The 24,550-nt window shown below is 39.1% G+C and overlaps 1 protein-coding gene across 5 annotated transcripts in view; it reads right to left on the reverse strand.

Annotated features, from left to right (window-relative positions):
- The window catches only part of slc23a2 (solute carrier family 23 member 2), a 50,464-nt gene that overhangs the window by 15,021 nt on the left and 10,893 nt on the right, over positions 1-24,550 (reverse strand). For 2 of the 5 annotated variants that reach the window (XM_074639349.1, XM_074639348.1), the window contains exons 2-6: positions 12,725-12,942; positions 9,963-10,061; positions 7,688-7,804; positions 6,882-7,039; positions 1,020-1,108 (exon numbers count right to left, since the gene is read on the reverse strand). In XM_074639349.1, coding sequence (XP_074495450.1) covers positions 1,020-1,108; positions 6,882-7,039; positions 7,688-7,804; positions 9,963-10,061; positions 12,725-12,829 — 568 coding nt within the window. In that variant the 5' untranslated portion in view covers positions 12,830-12,942. Of the gene's footprint in view, positions 1-1,019; positions 1,109-6,881; positions 7,040-7,687; positions 7,805-9,962; positions 10,062-12,724; positions 12,946-16,437; positions 16,487-24,550 lie in introns of all 5 variants that reach the window. The other 3 variants (XM_074639347.1, XM_074639346.1, XM_074639350.1) reach the window with 3 other exon arrangements.

Consider the following 24,550-nt stretch of genomic DNA (forward strand, 5'->3'; position numbering starts at 1 on the left):
AGACAACTTAATAAGATCACTATGCGAATCATAACTCTGGTTATTAATTTAGAGCATGAAGATATAAATCGGCAAATCCCATCTGGGAACACTTAAAGCCCCTTCCAGTGTATTTTGGATTTTCTATGATATTTAATATTTATTTGAGTCATTTCCAGACTAAGTTGATCAGCCAGGCTGATATATAACTTCATTTTGTGCTCAAAGTTAAAAAAAAAAGAAAGAAGGTTGTTGGTAAAACGGGAATATAATGTATGACTATAGTAGAAGCTGCAGGTCAAAGGTCATCCTCCAAGATAACACAGGCTCGTTTGCGTCTGAGCGGCATCAAACCGATAAATCTGTTTAACTGTCAGTTTGTCTTTCTAGTTAGTAACCTAGTTAGGTGTAGTTAGCTAGCCCAACTTGTTGCATTAGCTAACTGAGGGTTTTCATTTTATTTTTTAGTTTCCTCAACCATAGTGTAGTGTGTTTATTTTCATAATGGCATTTATGTGTGTTGTGAATGGCTGAAATCAACGCAGTGGATTACACAAAATCTCACCGGCAGAATTAGCACAACACACTGACTGTCTCTTTCACTCACTCTCTTCTTTACGGTACGGAAACGGAAAGCAGCCGATACCGGAGGTTTGCGGGACTCTCTAACAGGTCCGACGGCGGGGAGCGCACAATTTTCAGCCCAAAAGAAAACGAGAAAAGTCCCGTTAGAGAAATAAATGAATTACAGTGCAGCCCGGTGCGGTGTCGGTCCAGCAGCAGCCAGACGGCAGTGAAGAAGAGAGCGAGTGAGAGAGAGTCGGTGTGTTGCGCTAATTCTTGTCTCATTTGTGGTCCGATAAACGTATAAAAGTAAAACTGTCTGGAGAGGGGCTTTAACTCTCGGTCATCTTTGTTGGCTTTGATGTCGACAGCACTTGGAGTTAAGATCAACGTAAACAAAGACCTGCAGCGTTATATGAGACGTGAGCGTCTCTATGGAATGAGTCAAGAGAGAGAGAAGAAGAGAGAGGAATTACCTGTGGTGTTACACTTCCATTTGTCCAGGGACAGGATGGCTCTGGCTGGTGCGAGGAAGGCGAAAGCGCTGGCCTGGAACAAAGGCAACCTAAAGACAAGAAAAGGAACCGTTTAAAAATGACATATAAATATACAGCAACATAAATGTACAACAAAAGGAGTGTTAAAATTTAAGTAAGGTGATTTTCTGCATAGAGCCACTGGGTGACAGCATTTCAGTTAAGTGGGTGAGGGTTGGGTGGGAGGGGGCTTTGGGGAAAAAAATACCTAAATATGGAGGGACAATCATTTACTTTTGTGCTCTATTTGTATGCTTCTATATACCGGAAGTTCCTCTTAATAAATTATTATGGGGGAAAAAAAGTCATCATTGTGGGATACATAAATCATGCTAATTTTGCTAGCTATTATTATTATTATGTGGAGTGTGAGAATCCCCCGGATCGTCTGTTTGTTTGGTAATCTAAAGTCAATCAAACACAGGATGGGGTAGTAAGATCAGTTATTGCTGCAACAGATTTCCCTCCTTCCCCTATTTTCTTCCTCTTTAACTCAAACCATCCAGCACCATTAACACACATTCACGACAGCAGACGGCTATCAGAACATCGGATCAGAGATAAAACTGAATGAATAAACTCTAATGACGTCATGTTAGTGGAAATGCCAAGGACAGAAATAGAAAGGTGTGATTAAACCAAAAATGGGATGGAGGACTTTTATTTTCTTAAAAAAGAGGAAGTGAACTTTCATAACTAAACTAGTTAGTTTCGCTTGCACACCAACTTCAAACCCAATTGAATCTTTGTCAATAGAACTGATGAAATGACAAAGATCAAACTGGGATTGAGCCATTTTTTTAATCTTTGTCCAAACATTAATAATTATTTAATTAATTTATGTTTTCCAGTAGCCATAAAGCTACTGGGATGTGTAATCACGTTCTCTTGTACAGACACTCGTTTCCAATGTGGACTTTAATTTTTAATTATGAAAATAAAGTCGATGGATCATGTGTCATGTGTCAGCAAACAAAACATTATGAGAAAGGAAATGCAGTTAATAAAATAAGATGAAAAAGACGATCATTTTGATAGAAAAGCAATCCAGATTGAATCATCTCGAATTACATAAATGTCTGCAGGTGGCAGCTGCTCACACAGGCAGAATATTGTGTGAAGACACACACATACTGCACGTACACTTCACCTTTCCTGGAAAAGCATTTGGGTGTTTGTTTTTTTTTCCATCGACCTCACTTGGCACCATGACTTATCAACCCACCGCCTCCTATCTCTCTCTGCATCTCTGCATCTCTTCTTTCTATCCTCCTCACTATATTTCTCCCAAGATTTGGCTCTTGTTTGACCACTTGTGATCAGATTGAAATGCTAAATATGCAAATAAACTTATAGTACATGCTCAAAATAAAAATAGGATTGTCCATTCTTGTCCTCTAGCAGGCAAACCAACTTGCTCCGTGAATAGAAAGACACTGTCTGTGTCACCTCAGCTCAGCTTTTCCTCAGAGCAAGCGAAGGCTGTTGGTGTGACAGGAATGCCACTCGCGTTGAAGCCAAGACCAGACTCTGCTGTGTCTTTGTTTGGGTCAGAGAGCGAGGAACAACTGAGTAAGAGATGGAGAGAAAGACTACAGTTTTCTGGAGGCTACGCTGAACAGAAAATGACCCCACCGTATGCTATTTTTTCTTTTGCCAGCTGTCCTTCCTGCAAACGTGTTACTTTTAGTCCGGATTATGTGTTTAACTTCTTCGCATTTTATTTGTCTAATATTAGGCTATAGTTTGCTCTATAGGTCGCTCTGCTGACAGTAGACTTGTCCATGTTTATGATTGGTCACATGCTACAAACACCGTCCCTTTCATGTGAACGCGCTCATAGCCAGATTGAGAAACCCTGGGTTGATTAACCGAGTTGATATCCAGCGTCGTAGGACCGCTTAGCGGGATCACGGTTGTTGGGGTTAGTTAAGCCAGATACCGAGAAGATACCCTGGGTATGTTGAACTCTAATTTCTAATGGCTAATGTCAGATTCTATTTAGTTGCATTATGGGAAGTGTAGGATCCAGCATTTTTAGAGCTTGATCCATACTGTGTTAGGGACTAAAAGTCATTATATCTAAAGCTCTTTTGAACAACTTTGACAATTAATTTTTTTAATCAGTCTCTTGCAAGTCCCCCTCTTTTATGGAAGTGCAATACTAAATCAGTGAAATACCCCTTTAACCGCTTCGTCTACTGCATGTGGTGGAGCTGCAGGTACCAGTATTTGCAGGTAGTGACCAAACAAACCTGCTATGAATGCGCAGAGCTGTGATACCAAAAAGAGAACAAACAAATATCTTGGATAAGTGAAGCCCATCAGTACTGAAAATTATCTGTATGACGTACAGGACAGTCTGGTCTGTTGACGTTGGCTTTCGGACATATATGTGTTCCTTACTTGGACATTGGGGAAAGTACCTAATCAAAGCCTGAAGGCAAACAAGACGCCTGACGCCTGATCCCACCTCAAAGCAGAGAAACATCTGTCAGTAATTTTGTTAAAAATAATGCATTGCATCATTTCAACTATGTTTGCAATGCTAATCCTAATGAGAACAAATGCCATAATAAAACTAAAAATATCCACAAAAGCAGAGGGATTTTTCCACAAGGTGTTCACTTTCTTTCTTTTTTTACAATCAAAAGTTTCTCTGAGCCTCCCACTGAATGTTTTGTAAGACAAAGAAAAAAAGATTGTTTCCACACCATTTCCAGGGGAGGGATCAGTCAAGGATATTGAGTTGGTGTCAAAACTAACAGCGAGTATCTGCGTCTATCTGGGTTTCTGTCTGAATGAGGTGATTTGGTCGGAGCGGCAGCTCAATAGTGAGACGCTCAGAATCTGCCACGACATGATGGAAATGGTTCATTACATAAATGGAAAGAGAGACCGAGTTAACCTCACTGAACTGACACTCTTCTATGAAAGAAAAATAACACCTCATGCCAACTTGGTCTGACTTTAATTTAAACACAAATCAGAGATTGTTATCTTAGTGATGATTGAGAGACAGGACTGATATAATCCTCAGGGTTAAAGCAGGTGAATCTCTACTTGAAGCGGATCACATTGCAATATGTATGCTTGAGAGCATAAAAAAAAAGCGATGGTGGACCAGAGAGTTCAACAGGTTCCAGGTGCTGAATCAAGACGAGGTTCGAGGTACCGGATCAAGACTAGGGCTCTGTATTGGCAAGAATCTGGCAATACGATACGTATCATGATACAGGGATTACGATTCAATATATATCGCCATACTGTAAGTATGGCGATATATTAACATTTTTTAATCTAATTTTAGAGAAAACTGTCATAGTATATAAACACACTGCCATGTGCATAAAATCTGAGTAAATAAAGTTGACTTTTTATAATAATAATAATAATAATAGCTTGGATTTATATAGCGCCTTTCATGAAACCCAAGGACGCTTAACAAAGACATAAATAAACACAACAAATGTAACAGAAGCTAGGGGCCATAGGCCTTGGTGAAGAGGTGGGTTTTGAGGAGTCTTTTGAAGGTGTCCAGAGATGGTGCGTTGCGGAGCTCTATGGGGAGAGAGTTCCAAAGTGTGGGGGCTGTCACACTGAAGGCTCTGTCCCCAAAAGTTCGCATTCTTGTGTGAGGGACGGAGAGCTGACCCGTGCCTGAGGATCTAAGGTTCCGGGGCTGTGTGTAAGGGTGGAGGAGGTTAGATAAATACTGAGGAGCCAGGGCATTGAGGGATTTGTAGGTGAGGAGGAGGATTTTGTAGGTGATGCGGGACTTGACCGGGAGCCAGTGGAGGTGGATGAGGGTGGGGGTGATGTGCTGCCAGGGCTTGGTGCGGGTGAGAACCCTGGCAGCCGAGTTTTGCACATACTGGAGCCTGTCAGAACAATCAGAACAGTGAGATCTGCATTTGCATTTATCACAGTCCCTGTAAAATCCAACATCATAGCACTACTTTTAGAGTGCACATACACTGAAAGGGTTCATAACTTTGCAAATAAAATAAAGTATTGACTGAAATAATCTTTGCATGTCAACTATTAATTAAAAATGTGTAGTTTTTGAGAACCGATACAGTATCACAAAAAGTATAGCGATTATTCATTCTTTTCAATATTTTCTTACACCCCTAAGTAAGACTTGTGAAAAGGAATGAACACGCTGAGGGCAACATGAGGACTGAGAGGGGAGAAAAGACAGGAGCAGGGAGGAGGAATGTGTGCAAGCAGTCAGCGTGGTGATATAAGGTGAAAGATATGTTTTTTTTTCAAAAGCCAAGCAGGTGTCCTTGTTTAACAGAATGTAATAAAACTGGGAGAAGCTGGGTCAAATGAACTATTCCTGACATGTGCATCATGCATACTGGTATGGCTGAAAGCAGGGACTTCCCTCTTGGTTGATGGACCGCTAACAAAGACATGGCTGTGTGTTTAATCGACTATACCGCAGCGTGTCCAGAAGTGACGCAATAGTTGAACTACGTGTAGGTCACTCCTCTGGTCTGCAGTCAAATGTCACATGTGTTTAGTTTCTGGAATCTTCTCATCCTCTATTCTGTCATCTCAATTCAGAAAACATAAGCTACTTCTCTCTAGGAAGTTCACTTTCTGCTCTTACAACAGAAAAACTGCAGTCACATGAACGAAACAAGGAACTTAAAATGTTATTAACTCATCACATTCTGAAAAAAGTCAGAGACATAATATATCTCTGCTTAATTTATCTGTGAGATATCTTCAATACAAATTTATATTAAAAATACGGCTGTCAATCGATTAAAATGTTTAATCACACATTTTTTATCTGTTTAAAATGTACCTTAGAAGGAGATTTGTCAAGTATTTAATACTCTTATCAACATGGGAGTGGGCAAAATATGCTGCTTTATGCAAATGTATGTATATATTTTTTATTGGAAATCAATTAACAACACAAAACAATGACAGATATTGTCCAGAAACCCTCACAGGTACTGCATTTAGCATAACAAATATGCTCAAATCATAACATGGCAAACTGCAGCCCAACAGGCAACAACAGCTGTCAGTGTGTCAGTGTGCTGACTTGACTATGACTTGCCCCAAACTGCATGTGATTATCATAAAGTGGGCATGTCTGTAAAGGGGAGACTTGTGGGTACCCATAGAACCCATTTACATTCACATATCTTAAGGTCAGAGGTCAAGGGAACCCTTTGAAAATGGCCATGACAGTTTTTCTTCACCAAAATTTAGCACAAGTTTGGAGCGTTATTTAACCTCCTGCATGACCAATGGATTCATTAGGTTTTCTAGTATCATATGATGCCAGTATCTAACTTTAAAACTGAGCTCGCTGCAACCTTAAAATCGCAAGTTGCATTAAAGAAATTAGTGGCGTTAAAACAAATTTGTGTTAACGTGTTGTTATCAGTTAAACTTTGACAGCCCTAATTAAAAACTGACTGTTCTGAAGTTCTGTGAACCTACCACGACAAAAAAAGGATGTGTAGGCATAAATGCATGCACACACACACACACACACACACACTTAAACACACTGCAGAGTGACATGAAGAGGAAGGATGGAGAAAGAGGAATTTCATGTCGACAATGGCCCTCGTCTTTAAGTGGTACTTAGAGATGAGAGGGAGAAGAAACGAGGGGGGGGGGGAGAAGAAGAATTGAGGAGGTGAGGAAGTGGAAGACAGAAAAGCTGCAGTTTAGAGCAGGCATGAATCTACGGTATGACTGGGGGTATATTTGTATTCAGGGAAGCATTTCTCTATAAGTCCTTGTGAGACAGTACTGTGGGTGTACCTGCAGCCCAGTGTGGTCTGTAACAGGGTGGTGATCCCCACACAGAAGAAGATGGTCCCGATGAGCTGACTGGTGGCCCACTGATCGAAGCCGACGCACATCGCCTCGGCGAGGAGGAACGGCACGGCGATAGTTCCACTGAAACATGTCAAGTAGTGCTGCAAAGACAAGAAGTTAGACAGTTAGACATCTTTGACAATGATTGTAAACTCAGCACAAAAACACCATAGTTACTATCTTATACATCAGATTATCATTATGAACCTTTTGTCTTTGGGGTCATTATCTTTCAGGAAGCAAGTTATTTGTTTTAAGGGCTGTATATTGGCAAGGATCTGGTGATACTTGAATGACAGTTAGAGATTCCTTGGCTCTGAATTGTTTTTTATTTGGGCGCGGTGGATTCCCGCAAATGCCATTAGAACAATTGAAAGAAGGCAGAGGAACCTGTTTTTTCACACATTATGTTTCATGTAAGGACATAGTGACAAATAGGTATTCTAATTATAGTTACCAACTGTAGCTTAAACCTACTGAACCAACAACATGACGACTACTGTGAGCAAAATCCTATTTTTGTGTCTGGCGTCCAGTTGCGTAATGAACATGGTGGCCGGCTGGATGAAAAATACTGCACTGAGATGACAAGTAACCACAGTGAACGCACCCTGATAATACAGATCAGGAAGTGTGTGAGTGCTTGTTTTGCTGCTCATAATGAGACATTTCCAGTTTAAACACATAATAACACATAATACACAGTGTGAGTCAGCCATGAAGCAAAACAGTTCAGTGTGTAGATTTACCTGTAAGCCCAAGAACACACACAGGTACCAGGGTGGGGTGTCTTCTATGGTATAGATCATGTCCATCCTCCTTGCATCCGTACTGTCTGTGCTGTCCAATGTCTCAGACATTGAGCTCTACACACACACACACACACACAAGAAACAGATGAATGAACATAATTCATATCTTTCTTGACACTATTACTTTGTCCTGTACACAAAGGGTCAAAATAATGTATTCTGGTAGAAATTATGAATGTGAAAGTACAGGAAAATAACTGTCAGATCACACTGATCATATCACATGATGGATGTGAGAACAGCCTGTCTGAGCTGGTAGGAGAAAGGCTAAAAAAAAGAAAAAAAGAAAAGTGACAGGAAGAAAGAAGCCGTGTGAAAGAGAAGAAAACACATGACTTCCATCTCTGAAGGGAAAAATGCACAGTCACAGTGCCAAGAAGAAGTAAGATAACCCACAGACAGAGACATGAGTCAGCACTTGTTTTGTGGTAGCTGCAGTGGAAATTAGTTTGTGTTTCATTATATAAAATACAAGAAGAAAACAGGTAAGTAGTGAAGTAGTGCTGAGTTTTCCAACCTTTTACTGAAATCAGATATCTCTGGTAGCCAACATCAAAAGTGTATTAGTTAAATTCAAACTACAAATCTTAGTAAATAGTGTCAAAAATGTAGTTTATACAAGGATGTGGACTTTTTTTTTATAGGAAAACACATGAATGGATGATTTCTGAAATATAACTGATCAGTAATCAGCAAAGATTTTTATCTCATGGTGGTCACAGTGTACCTCGCTCTGTATCTAATAAGTAAAACAAAAAAACTTAAATTAAAGTTATAAACATAAAAGTTATAATCCTTTAGATTCTCGTGAAATCAAACCCCATTTTTGACAAAACAAACAAGAGACACTACACACAATAGAAGTATTAATAATACTAATATTAAATAATAATAATAATAATACTAATTGATTCACCTAAACACGAGGGACACGCAGGAAACCATGCAGCATGTAATGCAGTGCTTTTTTACCTCACTGATATCAGCCTCAATGTTTACTGTTCACTCTCCTCTCAGCCGTATCATTACATAACATTAAATTACTGATGATGCAAACTGACTGTTTCCTACCACTGCTGCTTCACGCTGAAAGCATTCAACTGGCAAAACACAAGGTGATCTTTATTGTGAAGCAGCCACAGGAAACGCAATGTGTTAGTGCTGACCGCAATCAGTCATCAAAAATACATCTTCAAATCAAGACAGTGGACTAAGAAGTAATGAAACAAGGAGGAGCAGCTGTTGGATGGAGAGTTGTGCTCTGCTGTTGGGTTGAAAACTACTCTGACTTTTAGCCTGGACCACATACGCAAAAGTCTGTCACTGAATCTGATGTTACACGATTGGTCGGAGGTTCCTCATTGTCCGTTGCTCTTTCAAAATGAAAAGGCGGGAACAGTCCTTTATGCAAATGAACCCGTCTAGCGGGACGCATCCGTCTCACGAAACTTGGACCAAGCTGTCAAACGAGGCGATCTAGTTCTAAAATAAAAATGAGATTCAGCAGTGGCATAGCCTATCTGTCGCCTAAAAGGTTTTCAGAAGTAGATTTGGTGGATTGTTTAGATGGAATAACAGAAAGTTTACGAGCAGGCCGCCATGCTGTATCCTGTTTGAAATGGCGAGCACAAAACCAGGGACCAATCAGGTGCATTCAACGAGGATGTACGTCATCTCTTGAACAGCCAGTTGAGTGGAGCAGCGTGTCGCCTAGTGTCCCTGCCGGACATGTACTGCTGGAGTTAACGTTATAGACATGATAACTGACTATTTGTGTAACAATTTAACTACAAATTCACAGGATGACCAAACACGGTCCAGACATATACTCGGGTTTGACCAAGTCTTGTTTAATAAAACATGCGTTTGTTTAGTGGCACTGTAAACAGATACACCAGCTGCTCTTCTGTTGTATTTCCGACAGAGTGGGTTTTCAAGGAGTGTTTTGCTCTTGCATCAAACCACACTTGTTGTTACTACGGTAACCACGGATTATAAATCCACTAGGACTGAAATCTGAAGGATTACATCTTAAAGAATGTCGGGGAAAGGTGAGGAAGGAAAAGGGAAAGTCACTAAGCTTTTTGAACCATGTAATTATGTGTCAGTCTGCTTAAATAGACGCTTATTTGGCAGAAAAATAGCACTTTGGATGACTAATGAAAACACATGAGGATTGTGTTTCACTTCTACATTTTTCCTCTGGAGTTACCTTTTCTGCTCCTTGATTATCTTTAGTGTAGATGGCCATCAGCTCTGTGTTCTCAGTGTCCAGCTCTCCACTGGCACCGCCCACGCCGTTTACCACCACCTTTACACAAACAAACAGACACACAATTTAGATATTTAATGCTGCCCTTTATCCTTTTATAAGGCAATACTTATGACTTATGACAGCTGATTGAGGACGATGCTCAGCTTTGGCACGTTGTTGGCCAGCTGACAAAAATCACATATAAAGACAGGTGAGATGAAGAAGTTTTAAAGTCTGTTTCCACATCTGCGTGCTATGCCATGGGTAAAAAACAAAACAAAATGTAGGTGCAGTGAAGAAGTTTTAAAGTTTGTGTAGCTTTGTGTTTGCTTGGTATACCGTGTAAAATAAAAACAAAATGTAGGTGCGGTAAAGAAGTTTTAAAGTTTGTGTCTGCGTGCTATATCATGATGAAAAACAGAAATGTAGGTGCGGTAACAAAGTTTTAAAGTTTGTGTAGCTTTGTGTCTTCGTGCTATGCCGTGTGAAAAAACAGAAATGCAAAGTCTAATAATCGAACCAGATTTGCCAACCTGCACATGAACACGTGTTTTCACGTATGAAGTATGAAAAGGTGTCGCTATACAATACAATTTCTTCCGCTGAGTATGCGTGCGAGTGTGTGTGATGTATGAGTGGGGGCTTTTCCTGTGAATGTCCGGAGAGCATCCGTGCCATGTTAATCAGGAAAGGGATGGTCATTTTAAAAAAAGCGACAGTGAGAGGAAGATTAAAACTTACATTTAAAGATGACATACTTTTGAACGTTTTCATGCCTGAGGGACAAGATGCAAAGTAGTGGAAGTATGCAAAGACGCTCATCCATCAACTGAAAACAGTCTGTCTTTACTGTGTGGTTATAAAGTGATTTTCTACAGCCCAGTTTTTACTGTACAGTCCTGCGATTGCTTCTGAGAAAAACCTCAGAGAGAGGACAGACTGTTTTCCACATGTAAACATACTCTGCTGTGTCTACATGCAAAGTCCGCCAGATTAAATAGTCTTCAGCAGAGTCTCTCCACTTGTAAAAGGAATTTGTAAAATGTTGGGACACCTGAGGGTTATACGGGGAAAACAGAAACGCAAACAGAAGGAAACTTTAGGCGTATATCATATTTCCTCCCCTTTGTGTTCTACTGAACGGCTCCAGAAAATGACACAAGAGAAGCCTTGTGATTGTTCTAACAAACGGGACTGACGTTATCTTAGTTCATAAAGGAAGCCAGTAGGCTTCATAGTCACTGATACAGCTCTGTGGAAAGTTTTGTCTTCATTTTTATTCTGGGGTGGAAGCAGTGTTCTGATTCTTTACTTTAACATGCATTAACTGATTTTTGGGGCACTTGGGGGGGGGTTATAGGAAACAAGCTGAAAATACAGCACTGACATTATAAACATATTAAGTTGATATGTTGAATGTGTTAGCACAGTTTCTTATTAATTAGGGCTGTCAGAGTTAACGCGATAATAATGCGTTAACGCAAATTAGTTTTAATGTCACTAATTTCTTTAACGCAACTTGCGATCTTTAGGTTGTAGCTGCTCAGTTTTAAAGCTAGAGTGAAGATACTGGTATCATATGAAACTATAAAACCTAAGGAATCCATTGGTAATCATGTCATACTAGTTTGTCAAGGAGGCATGGCCATTTTCAAAAGGGGTCCCTTGTGTTGTTAATTGATTTCCAGTAATAACTATATACAAATATATATAAATATATGTCTCTTTAGCTGCCAAATGCTTCACTGTGTTCATCGACTTCACTAACTTTGTCAGTTTGCCAAATTGTTTTTGGCAAGTGTCATACTGTGGGTTTATTAGAGCTTTTTACTGAAGATTGCTGCCTGCGGCGACTGACAATGAAGCAACACTGAACCAAAACAGTAAGGATAAGAAAATAGTACTAAAAGGGATAGTTCAGGTGTTTTGAAGTGGGGTTGTATGAGGTACTTATCCATAGTCAGTGTATTATCTACAGAAGATGACGGTCGGCACGCCCCCAGTTTGGAGAAAACAGACAGGAGAACCAGCACGAGAGCAAAGCAATGTACTGCTGTGGACGGGGGCAGCAGCAAAACGTAACTGAAACCGTTCTCTATGCTCTCTTCAAAGCCACCAGACTCCATTGACAAAAACAGTAATTTGACATCACAGAACACGGAAGTTGCTGGTCTACCGCTGCCTTGATCGGTTAGTTTGTTTGTGTTATTGTGTGACTTTGGTGAATCCGAACTAACCCTTTAAAACACCAAAGTCACACAACAACCCAAACAAACTAACCGATCGAAGCGACACTAGACAGCTTTGAAGAGGAAAAAAAGTTACCATAAAGCACAAGTTTGTGTTTGTTTTATGAATGGGTCTCAGATAAATTGCTATTGTTGTAATTTTGCCCTTTGACCTACATGAAGCTCTCGCCTGGTGCAAAGAGGACAAACAAAGGAAATGGAGCGTCAGCAGCATGAACCAACCGGCCATTAAGTAAACGTGTGTGTGTGTCATCGGGTCGTCTGCTCACACAAATACATTCCAAGCAAAAAGCAACGCCAAATCAGAGCGTGTGAGCCAAAGTTCATGATGTGTCTGTGGTTTCGTCACAGACACATCATGAACTTTAGAACACAAAATTAAGAACACAGAGGTTATAAAACACTGTGACGTATATTATATATATATATATATATATAAATATAACCAGGACATTCAACATGTTTGTGTACCGGAATAGGGTAGAAATCTGCGCCATGCTTGCTCTCCTCCTCAAATTTTCCTCCCTCGCTGCTGCTGTCCATCGACTTGGAGGTGGTGTTCTTCCCCACGCCCATCCTTGTATCTTCGATGTCCTCCTCCTCTTCCTCTGTCCCTCCTCTGTCTCGCTCCGATGTGAACACTGCAGATGAATCCTTCAGTCTGATTACATCGTCCAGGACTGCCTCATCTGCTTGGAAACAAAAGAGACAGATAAACGGAGAGATTAATATTTTGATTTATAACTTTAACGGTTCTAATATCCTAACTTCATTGTGAAGGCCCGAAAGGCTGCCAGGCCGCTCTTCTGGTTGATTAGAAACGTATCTCAGGTCTCTTGTTGTTGTCGTTTTTTGTCATGTCTATTTTAGATGACAGAAGTATGTCAATTGCAACCATTTAATCAAGCAAAAAGAGAATAAATATGCTGGTTATAGCTTTACAAATGCCAAGATCTGCTTTCTCTGTTTCCTGTCAAAACATTTCAGCTCTATTTTGGCTCCTGTGGGTTTTTGGTTGCTAAACAGATTATGTAAGATCAGCTTTGGCTCTGGCAACTTGACTACTGCAGGTGATTAACCGATCCGCAGCTGTAACAGCTAATCAACTACTATGATAATTGATTAATCGTGCAAGTGATTTTTCAAGCAAAATTACCAAGAAGTAACTGGTTCTTGACTGTGAGGATTGGTGTATTTTTTTTCATTTTATGCGATAGTAACCTGTAAACTAGCAATCTGAAGACGTCATATCTAGGCCTTTAAGAAGTTATACTGGACATTTGAGTATTTTCTGACATTTTATAGATTTAATTTAATTTTAAGAAAATAATCTGCAGATTAACCGATAATGAAAGTAATGGGTAGTTGCAGCCCTACACCAATCATTAACAAATAATCCACAGAACAATTGAGAAATAACAAGTTGCCTTTGAAAGAAAAATGTCTACTTCAGTTAATAATCCATGTTGGTAACAGGTCTGACAGACTCGAGAAAAAAAGAGAAGAGAAGGCAAACACATAGAGAGGCGAGTGAAGATGTGTTTGATGGAGAGGAGGAACTGAGTTGAGAGATGATGAGAAAGTAGCAAGAGGCAGAGAAACAACAGGTCCGTTTGTCCGAACAGGGGTGGAGCGGTATTGTCTAAATCCTGGTGTTATGCCAACTTATGTTTGTGTAAAACAACAAACCTTGACGTATGCCACCCCGTCCCACCCCTGTCCTTGGATGACACTGGCATCAGTCATTCATATCATTAACTGTCACCAGAAGTAAAGAAAGTACAGTATGAAGTAACTAAGACCTCAGTGTTGAGAGCTCTCACTCACTAAAAAAAACATTAAAAAAACAAACAACATGACGACTGAGAAAAATCAAGTGTTCCTCCATCTGGTCTTCTCCAAACCAAAAGTGCTAAAATAAGACTTTTTGAAGGAATGAACTGCTAATCAATCTGATATTAGAAACAATCATTACTCTGAAGAACTCGTACTTGCTCATGCTATTAATAGGGCTGTCAAGGTTAATGCGATAATGACTCGTTAACGTAAATTTGTTTTAACGCCACTAATTTCTTTAACGCAACTTGCAAATTTTAGGTTGTAGCGGGCTCAGTTTTAAAGCTAGAGTGAAGATACTGAAAACCTAAGGAATCCATTGTTACCAAATGTTATACTAGCTTGTAGAGAAGGAGGCTAAATAACGCTCCAAACTTGTGCTACATTTTCGTGAGGAAAAACTGGCATGGCCATTTTCAAAGGGGTCCCTTGACCTCTGACCTCAAGATATGTGAATGAAAATGGGTTCTATGGATACCCACGAGTCTCCCCTTTACAGACATGCCCACTTTATGATAATCACACGCAGTTTGGGGCAAGTCATAGTCAAATCAGGACACTGACATACTGATAGCTGTTGCTGCCTGTTGGGCTGCAGTTTGCCATGTTATGATTTGAGCATATTTTTTATGTTAAATGTAGTACCTGTGAGGATTTCTGGACAATATTTGTCATTGTTTTTGTGTTGTTAAATGATTTCCAATAATAAATATACACATACATTTGCGTAAAGCAGCATATTTGCCCACTCCCATGTTGGTAAGAGTATTAAATACTTTATAATCTCCCTTTAAGGTACATTTTGAACGGATACAAATGTGTGATTAATTTGCAATTAACTATGGACAATCATGCGATTAATCACGATTAAATATTTTAATCGATTGACGGCCTTAATTATTAATAATAATATTTGTGACCAGTAATTACTAAGCATGTGTGTGATGACTGCTGTGTGCGACATAATTGTCCTGTTGAGTTGTATATATACATTTTGATCTCGGTCCCTCATGTAAAAGAGATCTTTATCTCAATGAGTCTTCCTGATTAAATACAGCTGAACTAACTAACTAATTTCTGATGAGAAAATTGCATGATGGTTTTGTGTACAATATGTTAAAAGAATAAATACTCAGCCACACAGTGGATGAATTGAGCTTTGGGCGTCAGACAATCGTGATATCTGAGGTTACATCTCCGACACCTGACCTCTCAAATTAACAAAACTACAAGGATGTTTCACATTTCAAAATTACAGTGCTTTGACCTTTTATCTTCTTGTTGAGACTCACTAAGACAGTTCACATTCGCCAGTTCATCAATCATTTACAATGATCCACTGTAAATTAAACTGCATCACACAAGGATTATTAGATAATCAGGTTGAACTGACGGGTTGATCCGAGAAGTGGTGTTTCAACACAACAGACCATGAAAATAGATCCCTGAGGCATTCAATTATTAACCTAAGCCTTTAAATAAATAGTCTAACAGGTGAAGTGTGTCATAAAGATCCGGTTTCCGTTTAAAAGAAAATTCACTCATTACTTAGAAATAGAGATGTTCCAATACTATTTTTTCCTTCCCGATACCAATTCCAATACCTGAACTTGCTGTATCAATTGATACCGAGCACTGATCGGATATCAGTGTGATAACTTGCTACTGACCATATATGGATAGTGGACAGTAGTTGCCAGTTGCATCCATGATATATCGAGGGTGACAGTACAAGTTGATTTTTTTTCTGGGTAAATAAAAATGATGGTATCGAAGCGGTGCATAGACTGGCATACTTGCCGTTACCCGATCCCGGATTTTGGGCAGTATCAGACACATTTACGATACTGGTATCGGTATTGGAACAACTCTACTTAGAAACCAAGTTACCAAAACAACTCTATACTTTTTGATTAAAAAAAACCCCATTGCTTTTGTATTATAGCAGTATAACTAATTAACTATTTACTTGTTTGTTGGAGTGACTTTGCTTTTCATACGTTGATTATTTATGCTAAACATATTTAAAAAAGAGTTTCATGTGGAGTGCTTGTGTCTACAATCTATGCTAACTTATAGGTATATTAGCCCAAACTAAGACCCAAATGTCCAAATATATAGGTTTCTTAAATGCATGTAAAAATAAATAGCAAGCCTGAATAAGTAACCGAAATTGTGACTTCTTAATAAGCTGTAAAAAAGACAACAAAGTGTAGTATACGACCATTGACTTTGTTAGCTATTAACCCTGCCTGGTAAAATAATGCACCAATATAAGCCTGGAGATTAATCTACACAAAAGAAATTGCAATTTTAACTATAAAAAGGCAATGGGATAGGTGTAATACCTAGTTGACACATCCCATCACTCCTGTCAAGCTGGGCGGCTGGGAGCATCTGTGTGGAAGGGGCAAGAGAGAGGGGCAAGGAGGAAGAGGAGGAGGAAGAAGAGGAGGAGGAAGAAGGCGGCAGAGAAGAGAGAGGCAGAGGGGTCAAGGATAAGGAGGAGGAGGGAGGTGAGACATAAGTTAATTTGACAGACAGCATTTAATCACAAGCAAAAGTTAATGTGTAGTGTGACTGATGTGTCAGATTCTCAGCTGAAATGTGGCTTTACAGTAGGAAGGCAGCAAGAGTGAGTTGTGTTGCAATCAAGTCTTCCACCTATAGAGGGTGCATGTAATTATAGGAATAGAGAGAGAGAGAGAGCGAGAGAGAGCGAGAGAGACAGCCAAAGTAAACCTTATATAGAAAAAGTTGAGTGAAAGATGATCATTGCATTATTGTTTGTAATGCCACAATCAAACCACTCTCCCAGTCATGATTGACATGCTAATATTTGAAAAAGAGCCTTTAATAAGTCACACTTTAATTTGCTAGACTGTTTTTGTTTTTATAGGTTTCTATATACATACATAACATTGCAATACTCGATATTTTCTTCCACTCCTAGTAAACACTGAATCGGTGGTAACAGACAGTACAAATATAGAGCATGTAACCTTAATCCTTGACCTAGACTTTTCAAAAATGTTAGTTCTTAATATAAGGGAAACCTATCTGCCATGGTGGCAGGTGACCTGACATGTTTACCTGCCGCAGCCAACATTTACCCAGTATTTGGCAGGTGGCAGGTGCTAATTTGGGACACTACACACAAAATATTTTGGAGCAGTTTGTTCAATCCTGATTTATTTGGAAGTTAAAACAAAGAGGCAAATAGTAAAGTCATTAACCAAACTGTCCGTTGTAAACATCCATCACATTAATGAATTTATACATGTACTTAGGAGACAATAGGTCCAAATAAAACACCGCCAAATTATGCTTGTTTAGTGAATATTTACAATGTTTACCATTTTTTACCTGTTCATTGAAGGATTATGCTCGCCTCTGGAACTGGTTTCGATAATCTGATTAAACTGTTTGCTTGTTTACAACCTGCCACATTGTTTGAATGCTCATATTTCTTGACCAATCTTTTAACCGACTTTGTTCCCAAATGATAACATTTACAGATATAATGTTATCATAATCAATAGAAATGATGGCCCAAATTTCAATAAACCAGAATCATCTTTTAACAATGCAACACGATGACAAAATTAAATTAGAAAGTCAGTCTTTCAAGTCATTTTCTGACTAATGAATACTGCACACAGCACAGGAAGACACAGCACATAAATGATCTCAGTGCTGCCCGGCCTGTGGCTCTCTGTCAGTACTGTGAGTCAGTGGTGAGATGTGGAGTGTGACAGAAAGTATCCCAGCAGCCTCTGGGCGACTTAAAGTCTGACGAGGCATGTGCTAACACCAGAAGAGCCATGCTACTGTAGCATAACATCCTCTCCATGACATGCCCTTTCGCACTGTCGCCCAAGAGACAGAAACACCCTCCTTGTGTTTTCCGTCTGTTGGTGTTGACTGGGAATCCACACACACCAAATACATCACAGTGGAAACAAGAGACAGAGGGAACTAGCACGAGAAAACAGAGAACTGAATCTAACCTTATGTGATGTGATGCGGAACAGAGGGGAAATCTGCAGTTTCATAAACATAAAATAACTTTTCACCTTATATAAATGGATAAAAGCAGGTGAAGAGCGTGTGTGGTCGTTTTAAGAGAGCATAAGTCAAAATATGAAAAGCACTGAAGAAAAACAAGAGCGAGGAGGAACAAAGACAACTGTGGTGGTAATTTTAACTCATCCCAGAATAAGCAGGCTGGTGGACAGAGTTACCGCCTGGATCTATAACCATGGTAACCTGATCCGTGGATCCTGTGCAGGCTTGTTGTGTGGGACTCCACCGGAGGAGGAGGAGGAGGAGGACTTCACACCAGATGTTAGTGTTGGCGGTTTCATCTCTAGAGCTAAATGTGTCTGCCAGTGTGCACACATGCTTGTGTGTATCTACTCCATCCCCTCCAGATGTTAATCTGAAGTTCAGTCATAAATTCTGGACTATATTAAGCCTGCAGCTGCTTTAGAGTAATGTATGAGTAGTGAGGAGTTTTCATTTCTTGTGTCTTAAAGAGTGTATATCTATATTATGAATGAATTTGTGGATTTTTTTCAGACTTGTTCAAAAGAGTGTTGAATTCCTGCCCTTTTCAGTCATCAAGTATCTAATTCACAATATGAAACAGCATCTTAATAGTAAGGCTACAATTAAAGGGACTCTGTTACTGTTTTACGTATAAACCGTTTATTAAGGTACAATTAAAGGGACTCCTGTACGTTTATACAATGTGTTTGAATCATTTTTTATTGACAATTGATTTAACCTAACCTAAAACTGAGGCCTTCCGCAACTTTCTGGGTTTCCTCTATCAGCCTGTAGACTGCTTTTAATGTGAAGAATGAGTTTTCCAAAAGTGTAGACACCATTGGTTGTCTCATTGAACACAACTATCCGACTCTTCAGCTGCGCGCCGTGAGGACAGTGGCAGGTCATTGGAGCTGCCCGAGGCTACAGGTAAATACTCATGCTTTCCCCCCAACTTTCCCACCTGCACATTTATTGTTTTTACTGTTTATTTTCCTTTGTTTGACTATTTGTAAGTAAATGTGCAAATAAACATTAACATACTGCTGATTCACTCTTGAATAACAGCTAGCATTACCATGCTAATAAAGTATCTAGCTGTCTAGCTGATTCATTCATTGTGATATATTGCGATACCGAAAGTAAGACAATATATTGCGATTTTAATTTGAGTTTTAAGCAGAACTGTCATAGTATAAACTACACGCCACCATATGCATCAAATATGATATAATGGATTGCTGTTTATGGCTTCTAAGAATGTCTGGCAAGATAGTGAAGTTCAAGGACAAGGACATATATATGTACATATCTACTATCAACAAGCTCTTTAAGTTTTGTATGAAGAGTTTTCCTTTATGTGTATGTGACAAATAATTACTTTGACCTTTATATATAAACATACAATATTGCATTATAATGTTAGAGTTGTGTGTGTGTGTGTATGTATGTATTTATGTATGTATGTATGTATGTATGTGTGCCATGCACCTTTTGTCACATCGCTACCAATTTCACCATTAATACTGCTTGGAGGTCTGCCCTTTGCACAAAATACTTTAAAGGGGTGGGACCAGAGGGTCCACGGGGGGGAAGGAGAGGCTGAACGCAATGGAGATTACTTTATTTAAATTATTAATTACTTAAGAAATACTTAGAGCCACAGGCTAAAATAACCAATCTAAAAAGGAGTCAAATCACAAACATCTGTACATCAATAACTAACAAGGTCAATAGAATAGGACCAGATGTGCTTGTAAAGGTACTCATGAGATCACATGAGAATGCAAATGCTTTGACCATTGTTACTTGGAATAAGTCATTTGAAGGTTTCGCCATGAACAATACAGCCAGGTGATGGGTATCTACTGTATTATTCCACAAACAGACAGTTCATCACTACAAAGCTTGGTCAGTTGCCATCCTGTCATGTTTAACAACTGCTGTGAAACAATTTGAAGTAAGGCTGTCACAATATCAGATTTTTTACTACATGACTACCGTGGCCAAAAGAATATTATCGCCATATCAATGCAAATGAGAGCCATGTGTACTGAATGTTTCTGTCTTAGAGCTCCACAATTAAACAAACATTAAATCGCAATCGCGATTTTGGCTTCCCACAATTAAATGAACTTGATCGACTGATATTGACGTTTAAAATGCTCCGCTCATAGAAAACGCTGCTGCATAAATCAAGCGCTGCTGCTGGGTGCTGACATTGCAATGGAACGAAAAATTAACTTTCACTTCTTAGCAATATACGTTCTTTGACCAAAACCGTGTGTCGTTTCCCACAGATTCTACATCAACTGCAGTTTAACTTCCAGATAAAAATTAACTTGACCCATGCTGTTGCCATTTTTTAAATAGTTTGGCTGATCTAAAGCCCAAGTAATTCTGCTCTATGAAATAATGAAAGTAAAGGCAGTGAAATTTGTTAAGGTTGTGTCGTGTGTGTGCAGCCATGCTCTTGAACATGCACACAACAGGCGACACTTTGCATGACAGGGTGCACGTTGAGGGGTTCGTATTTCCCCATGAGGCGGGGCAAAGGGGGGGATTGTAAAACGCCTGCAAGGTCATGTTTACATTGGTCAACTTCCCTTTCAGTGGAGCAGAGGTGAATGGAGATAAGAGTTTGTCTCAACAGCACAGTTACAGGAGCGGCAGGCCGACTCGCTGTAAATGTTTCAATACAGAGACTCAAAGTACCGAGGGTGGCCAAAAGTCTGCTGGTTTCTTCCAGCAGGTTTCACTGATGATCAGAAGAGGCTGGATGACTCAGAAACAGATGTTTGCAGTTGTTGAGACAGAATAAATTGTATGTTTTAAGATGTAAAGCTACTGTATGTTACTGCTGCAACTTAAGATTAATTTCACATTTTCTCTTTTTTTATAGTTTAGTCTGTAAAAGACCCTTTAAAATACCCATAGCCCAAGGTGACATTTACATATTGAATTTATACCAATATAAAACTGAAAAAAAGAGCAAATCCTCACATTTGAGAAACTGAATCCTGCAAAATTTTTGAGGTGTGTCTTGAGAAATTACTTTAATATAATTGATGATTCATTTTCTGGTAATGCACTGCACTAGCTCAAACTTTTTTTTTTTTTTAAATAAAACATGACAAAAACTCTTTTTAAATTTTCAATTACTAATTTATAAGGCTCTTAATGATTAACCCCCTTCATACAGTGGTTGCATGTTTCTGCTCGTATATAGCATTTACAGATGAAGGCCATCTCTCGAAACCCGTTGAGTGCTTCAAACTTGGCCAAACATAACTATTTTTTGTTGTGTTGTTTGTCTAAATCTAACCTCTAAATCTTATTTGGGTTTAAACCACCTGCACACCTTTAAAAAGAAAAGAGGAACTAAACAATGCAATCACATGTTGGCGTTTATGGTTGGAACACAAACCCTCAGACACTTGGCTCTCCATGTCACATGATTTCCTATGCTGGTCTTTAGTCATGACCATTTTTTCCAATTTCCTCCACACAAGTCAAGTGGATACCACTTCAGATACATGTGCTGCGCACACATGAATGAACTAATTTGTTGTAAACGTCAAATTATGGTGGCAGCTGTCAGTGGAAATAATCAATGTCACACCAAAGCTCTTAGCGAAACAGCCTTTACACAACTTGCAGGCAAAACCACAGATGTTATAATTTACATGCTGAGTCATGTAACCAGCAGACAAAAAAAACACATGAGCTGTCCTGGTTTTGTAACACGATTATGTCATCTGAGCAGTTCACTGGTTTTAGTGAGCCATGTGAACTGAATGTTTCTGTCTACCGTTTATAACAATACATACACCTGGACTTCTGAAATATTTGTCTTTACTTGTGTTGATTAAAAAGAGGTAGAATGACTTTGCTATAAGGCTAAAAAAACCAAAAAAAAACAGGCTTGCATCAGTGATGTTTTTTGAACACTTAAATAAGCTTTTTTGTTTTTATAACAGTTGAATGCATATCCATCCATCCATATTCCATAGCTTTGAATGTATTGCATTTATTCTATTCCTATTTTTAGTTTATTTATTCTATTTCTAATTTACTGTTTTGCCTAAATAATCTCTGTTTTTGATCTGCTCTGTTGCCGTATTTATCCATCTATTTATTCACTTATTATTGTCAATGACTCAAATCAATTCAATTCAGTAATTTAGTTTATCATCACTGGAGCAACCATTTTGTTAAAACACAAATATAAAGCATATAAATATTAAAGTAGAACATGCATAGTAACAGCTAAAAGTGCAGCATCTTTTCAGGACTTTAGACTAATCCCAACTCTTTCGGCACACAAAAGTACACATGGGGGATCTTGAGTATCTTCATTTCAAATGGAGACCACTGTTGCTGTATAAAACCTGCTATTCATTTGCACTGACTGACACTTGTTCCCACCTGTCATCATAGACACATATGGAAGTTTGGCAAGAGTCTTGATCGGAGGCAGTAGGTTATAAAAGAGCTGGCAAAGAACAGCAGGTGTTGTGATGATATAACTGTACGGAAAATACAACTACGATATTATACTGACTAATACGTTTTAGTATAATACAGGAAATTTAGTCAACTTCCCGACAATCCCAGAACCCACTGGTTTCCGGTCTGATGACAGACAAGCCTGTGTGGGCAAGGGGCTATATTTCTGGGGTTTTCTGGGGATATCCAGGCCAAGACTTCCTTTTCTGGGGATATCCAGGCCAAGACTTCCTTTTCTGTGCACTGCTCATTGTTTACAGTCCGATTAGCACCTTGAGACGCAACACTGGAGTTGGTGTTGAGAAAGCCTGCTCAAACGTGATCAATACTACTCGGACTACAAATGGAAACCAGAACGCTTCCAGTACCAAAATCTTGTGCCATTGCCTGCATATTCTACATGTGAATGCAGAGTTTATTGGTGCCTTCAAATGGGGTTGTGTATACAGTATTCCATATGAACGCCCCCCTCTTGTCGTATATATTATAAGTGGAAAGTTTCTGAATGCTCAGAGTTCACGACTTGTGACGTGTTTGTTGACGTTGTCAGAAATGGCGGAGGCCATGGAAGTTAATTTTTCGGTGCATATTAAATGAATATATTGTAATTTTAGTCATATATTGTTTTTCTTCATAATTGTATTATATGTCTGAGGAAAATGTTGATATTCCCAACGGCCTCATCTTTTTCCTCTGCATTATGCTTTTGCATTTCCTACATTATGTTACCTGCTTGCTAAATTGTTATCCTCTGTGGCACAACTTCCCAAGTTGTAAACACAAGCTCACAAGTTTCATTTGAAGGCACCATAACTGCCAGATAAAAATGAACTTGACCTATGCTGTTGCCTTTTTTTAAATAATTTGGCAGATCTAAAGCCCAAGTAATCCTGCTTTCTTTGGTCCTGTACTTACCAGTATACAGCAGGTGGTCTCCCATGCTGTGCTGTACAAACACATTCCTCAGTAAGAAATCAAAGCAGCAGGGAAGACAGTAACATCTAGATCAGGGGAGTAGAGATGTTCAGCCTTTATATGTATTTCCAACCTCTTATCAAAGCAACACCTACACAGCATGCCATCAGCAGCACATGAATGGGCGTTGAAGGTTAGATAAAAATCGTTAGACTAAATGCCATCCATTGTTGTTTGAAGTTGATGAACGAGCCAGACTACTGCTGACAGCGGGGCAACTCATTTCATTTGCTTGCACAGTAACTGGACACGGATTACCTTCATTCAGCCCCCATAATAGTTTCATAATGATGAAATGTTAAAGCAGATACTACCTGTTTGGTTAGGCTAGGGGCTGTCTGCAAAACTGGTTCTAGTTTAGCAGTTCAGTAATGTTCAACAGACTGTAGTACTATAGAATTGGTCTTGATTATTTTCTCAATTAATCAACTTAACATTTAGTCTAAAAAATGCCAGACACATTCAAATGTCGTATTTTGTTTGACCACTGTCCATAACCCAAAGATATTTAATATCATAGAAGACAAAGAAAACTGTCAAATCTTGACATTTAAGAAGCTACAACCAAATAAAATGATGTAACAAATGACTGAAACAATTAATTGATCACCAAAATAGTTGTGGATTCTGTTACTCAACTAATTTGTTTCAGCTCCAAAAGGTCAAAATACACGTAAGTCCAACCACTCAAACACACATGTTGTTGAGGATGTTGTGAAGCATGTTGGCAGAACAGAGAACATAGAACAGAACAAACAAACAAGGATCAAAGAGATAATGAGACATGCATCTCTGGGTGAGGCGCCTCACATGCATACCTGATACCAGAGCCAGGAGGGGATAGAGATCAATGATGGACGCCCAGAACAAGATTTTCAATGTGCAACAAGTTCAAATTTTCAACACATTATCATCCTATACAATGAA

Source organism: Sebastes fasciatus, chromosome 6, assembly GCF_043250625.1.
Source record: "Sebastes fasciatus isolate fSebFas1 chromosome 6, fSebFas1.pri, whole genome shotgun sequence".
In the NCBI taxonomy this organism is placed as follows: domain Eukaryota; kingdom Metazoa; phylum Chordata; class Actinopteri; order Perciformes; family Sebastidae; genus Sebastes; species Sebastes fasciatus.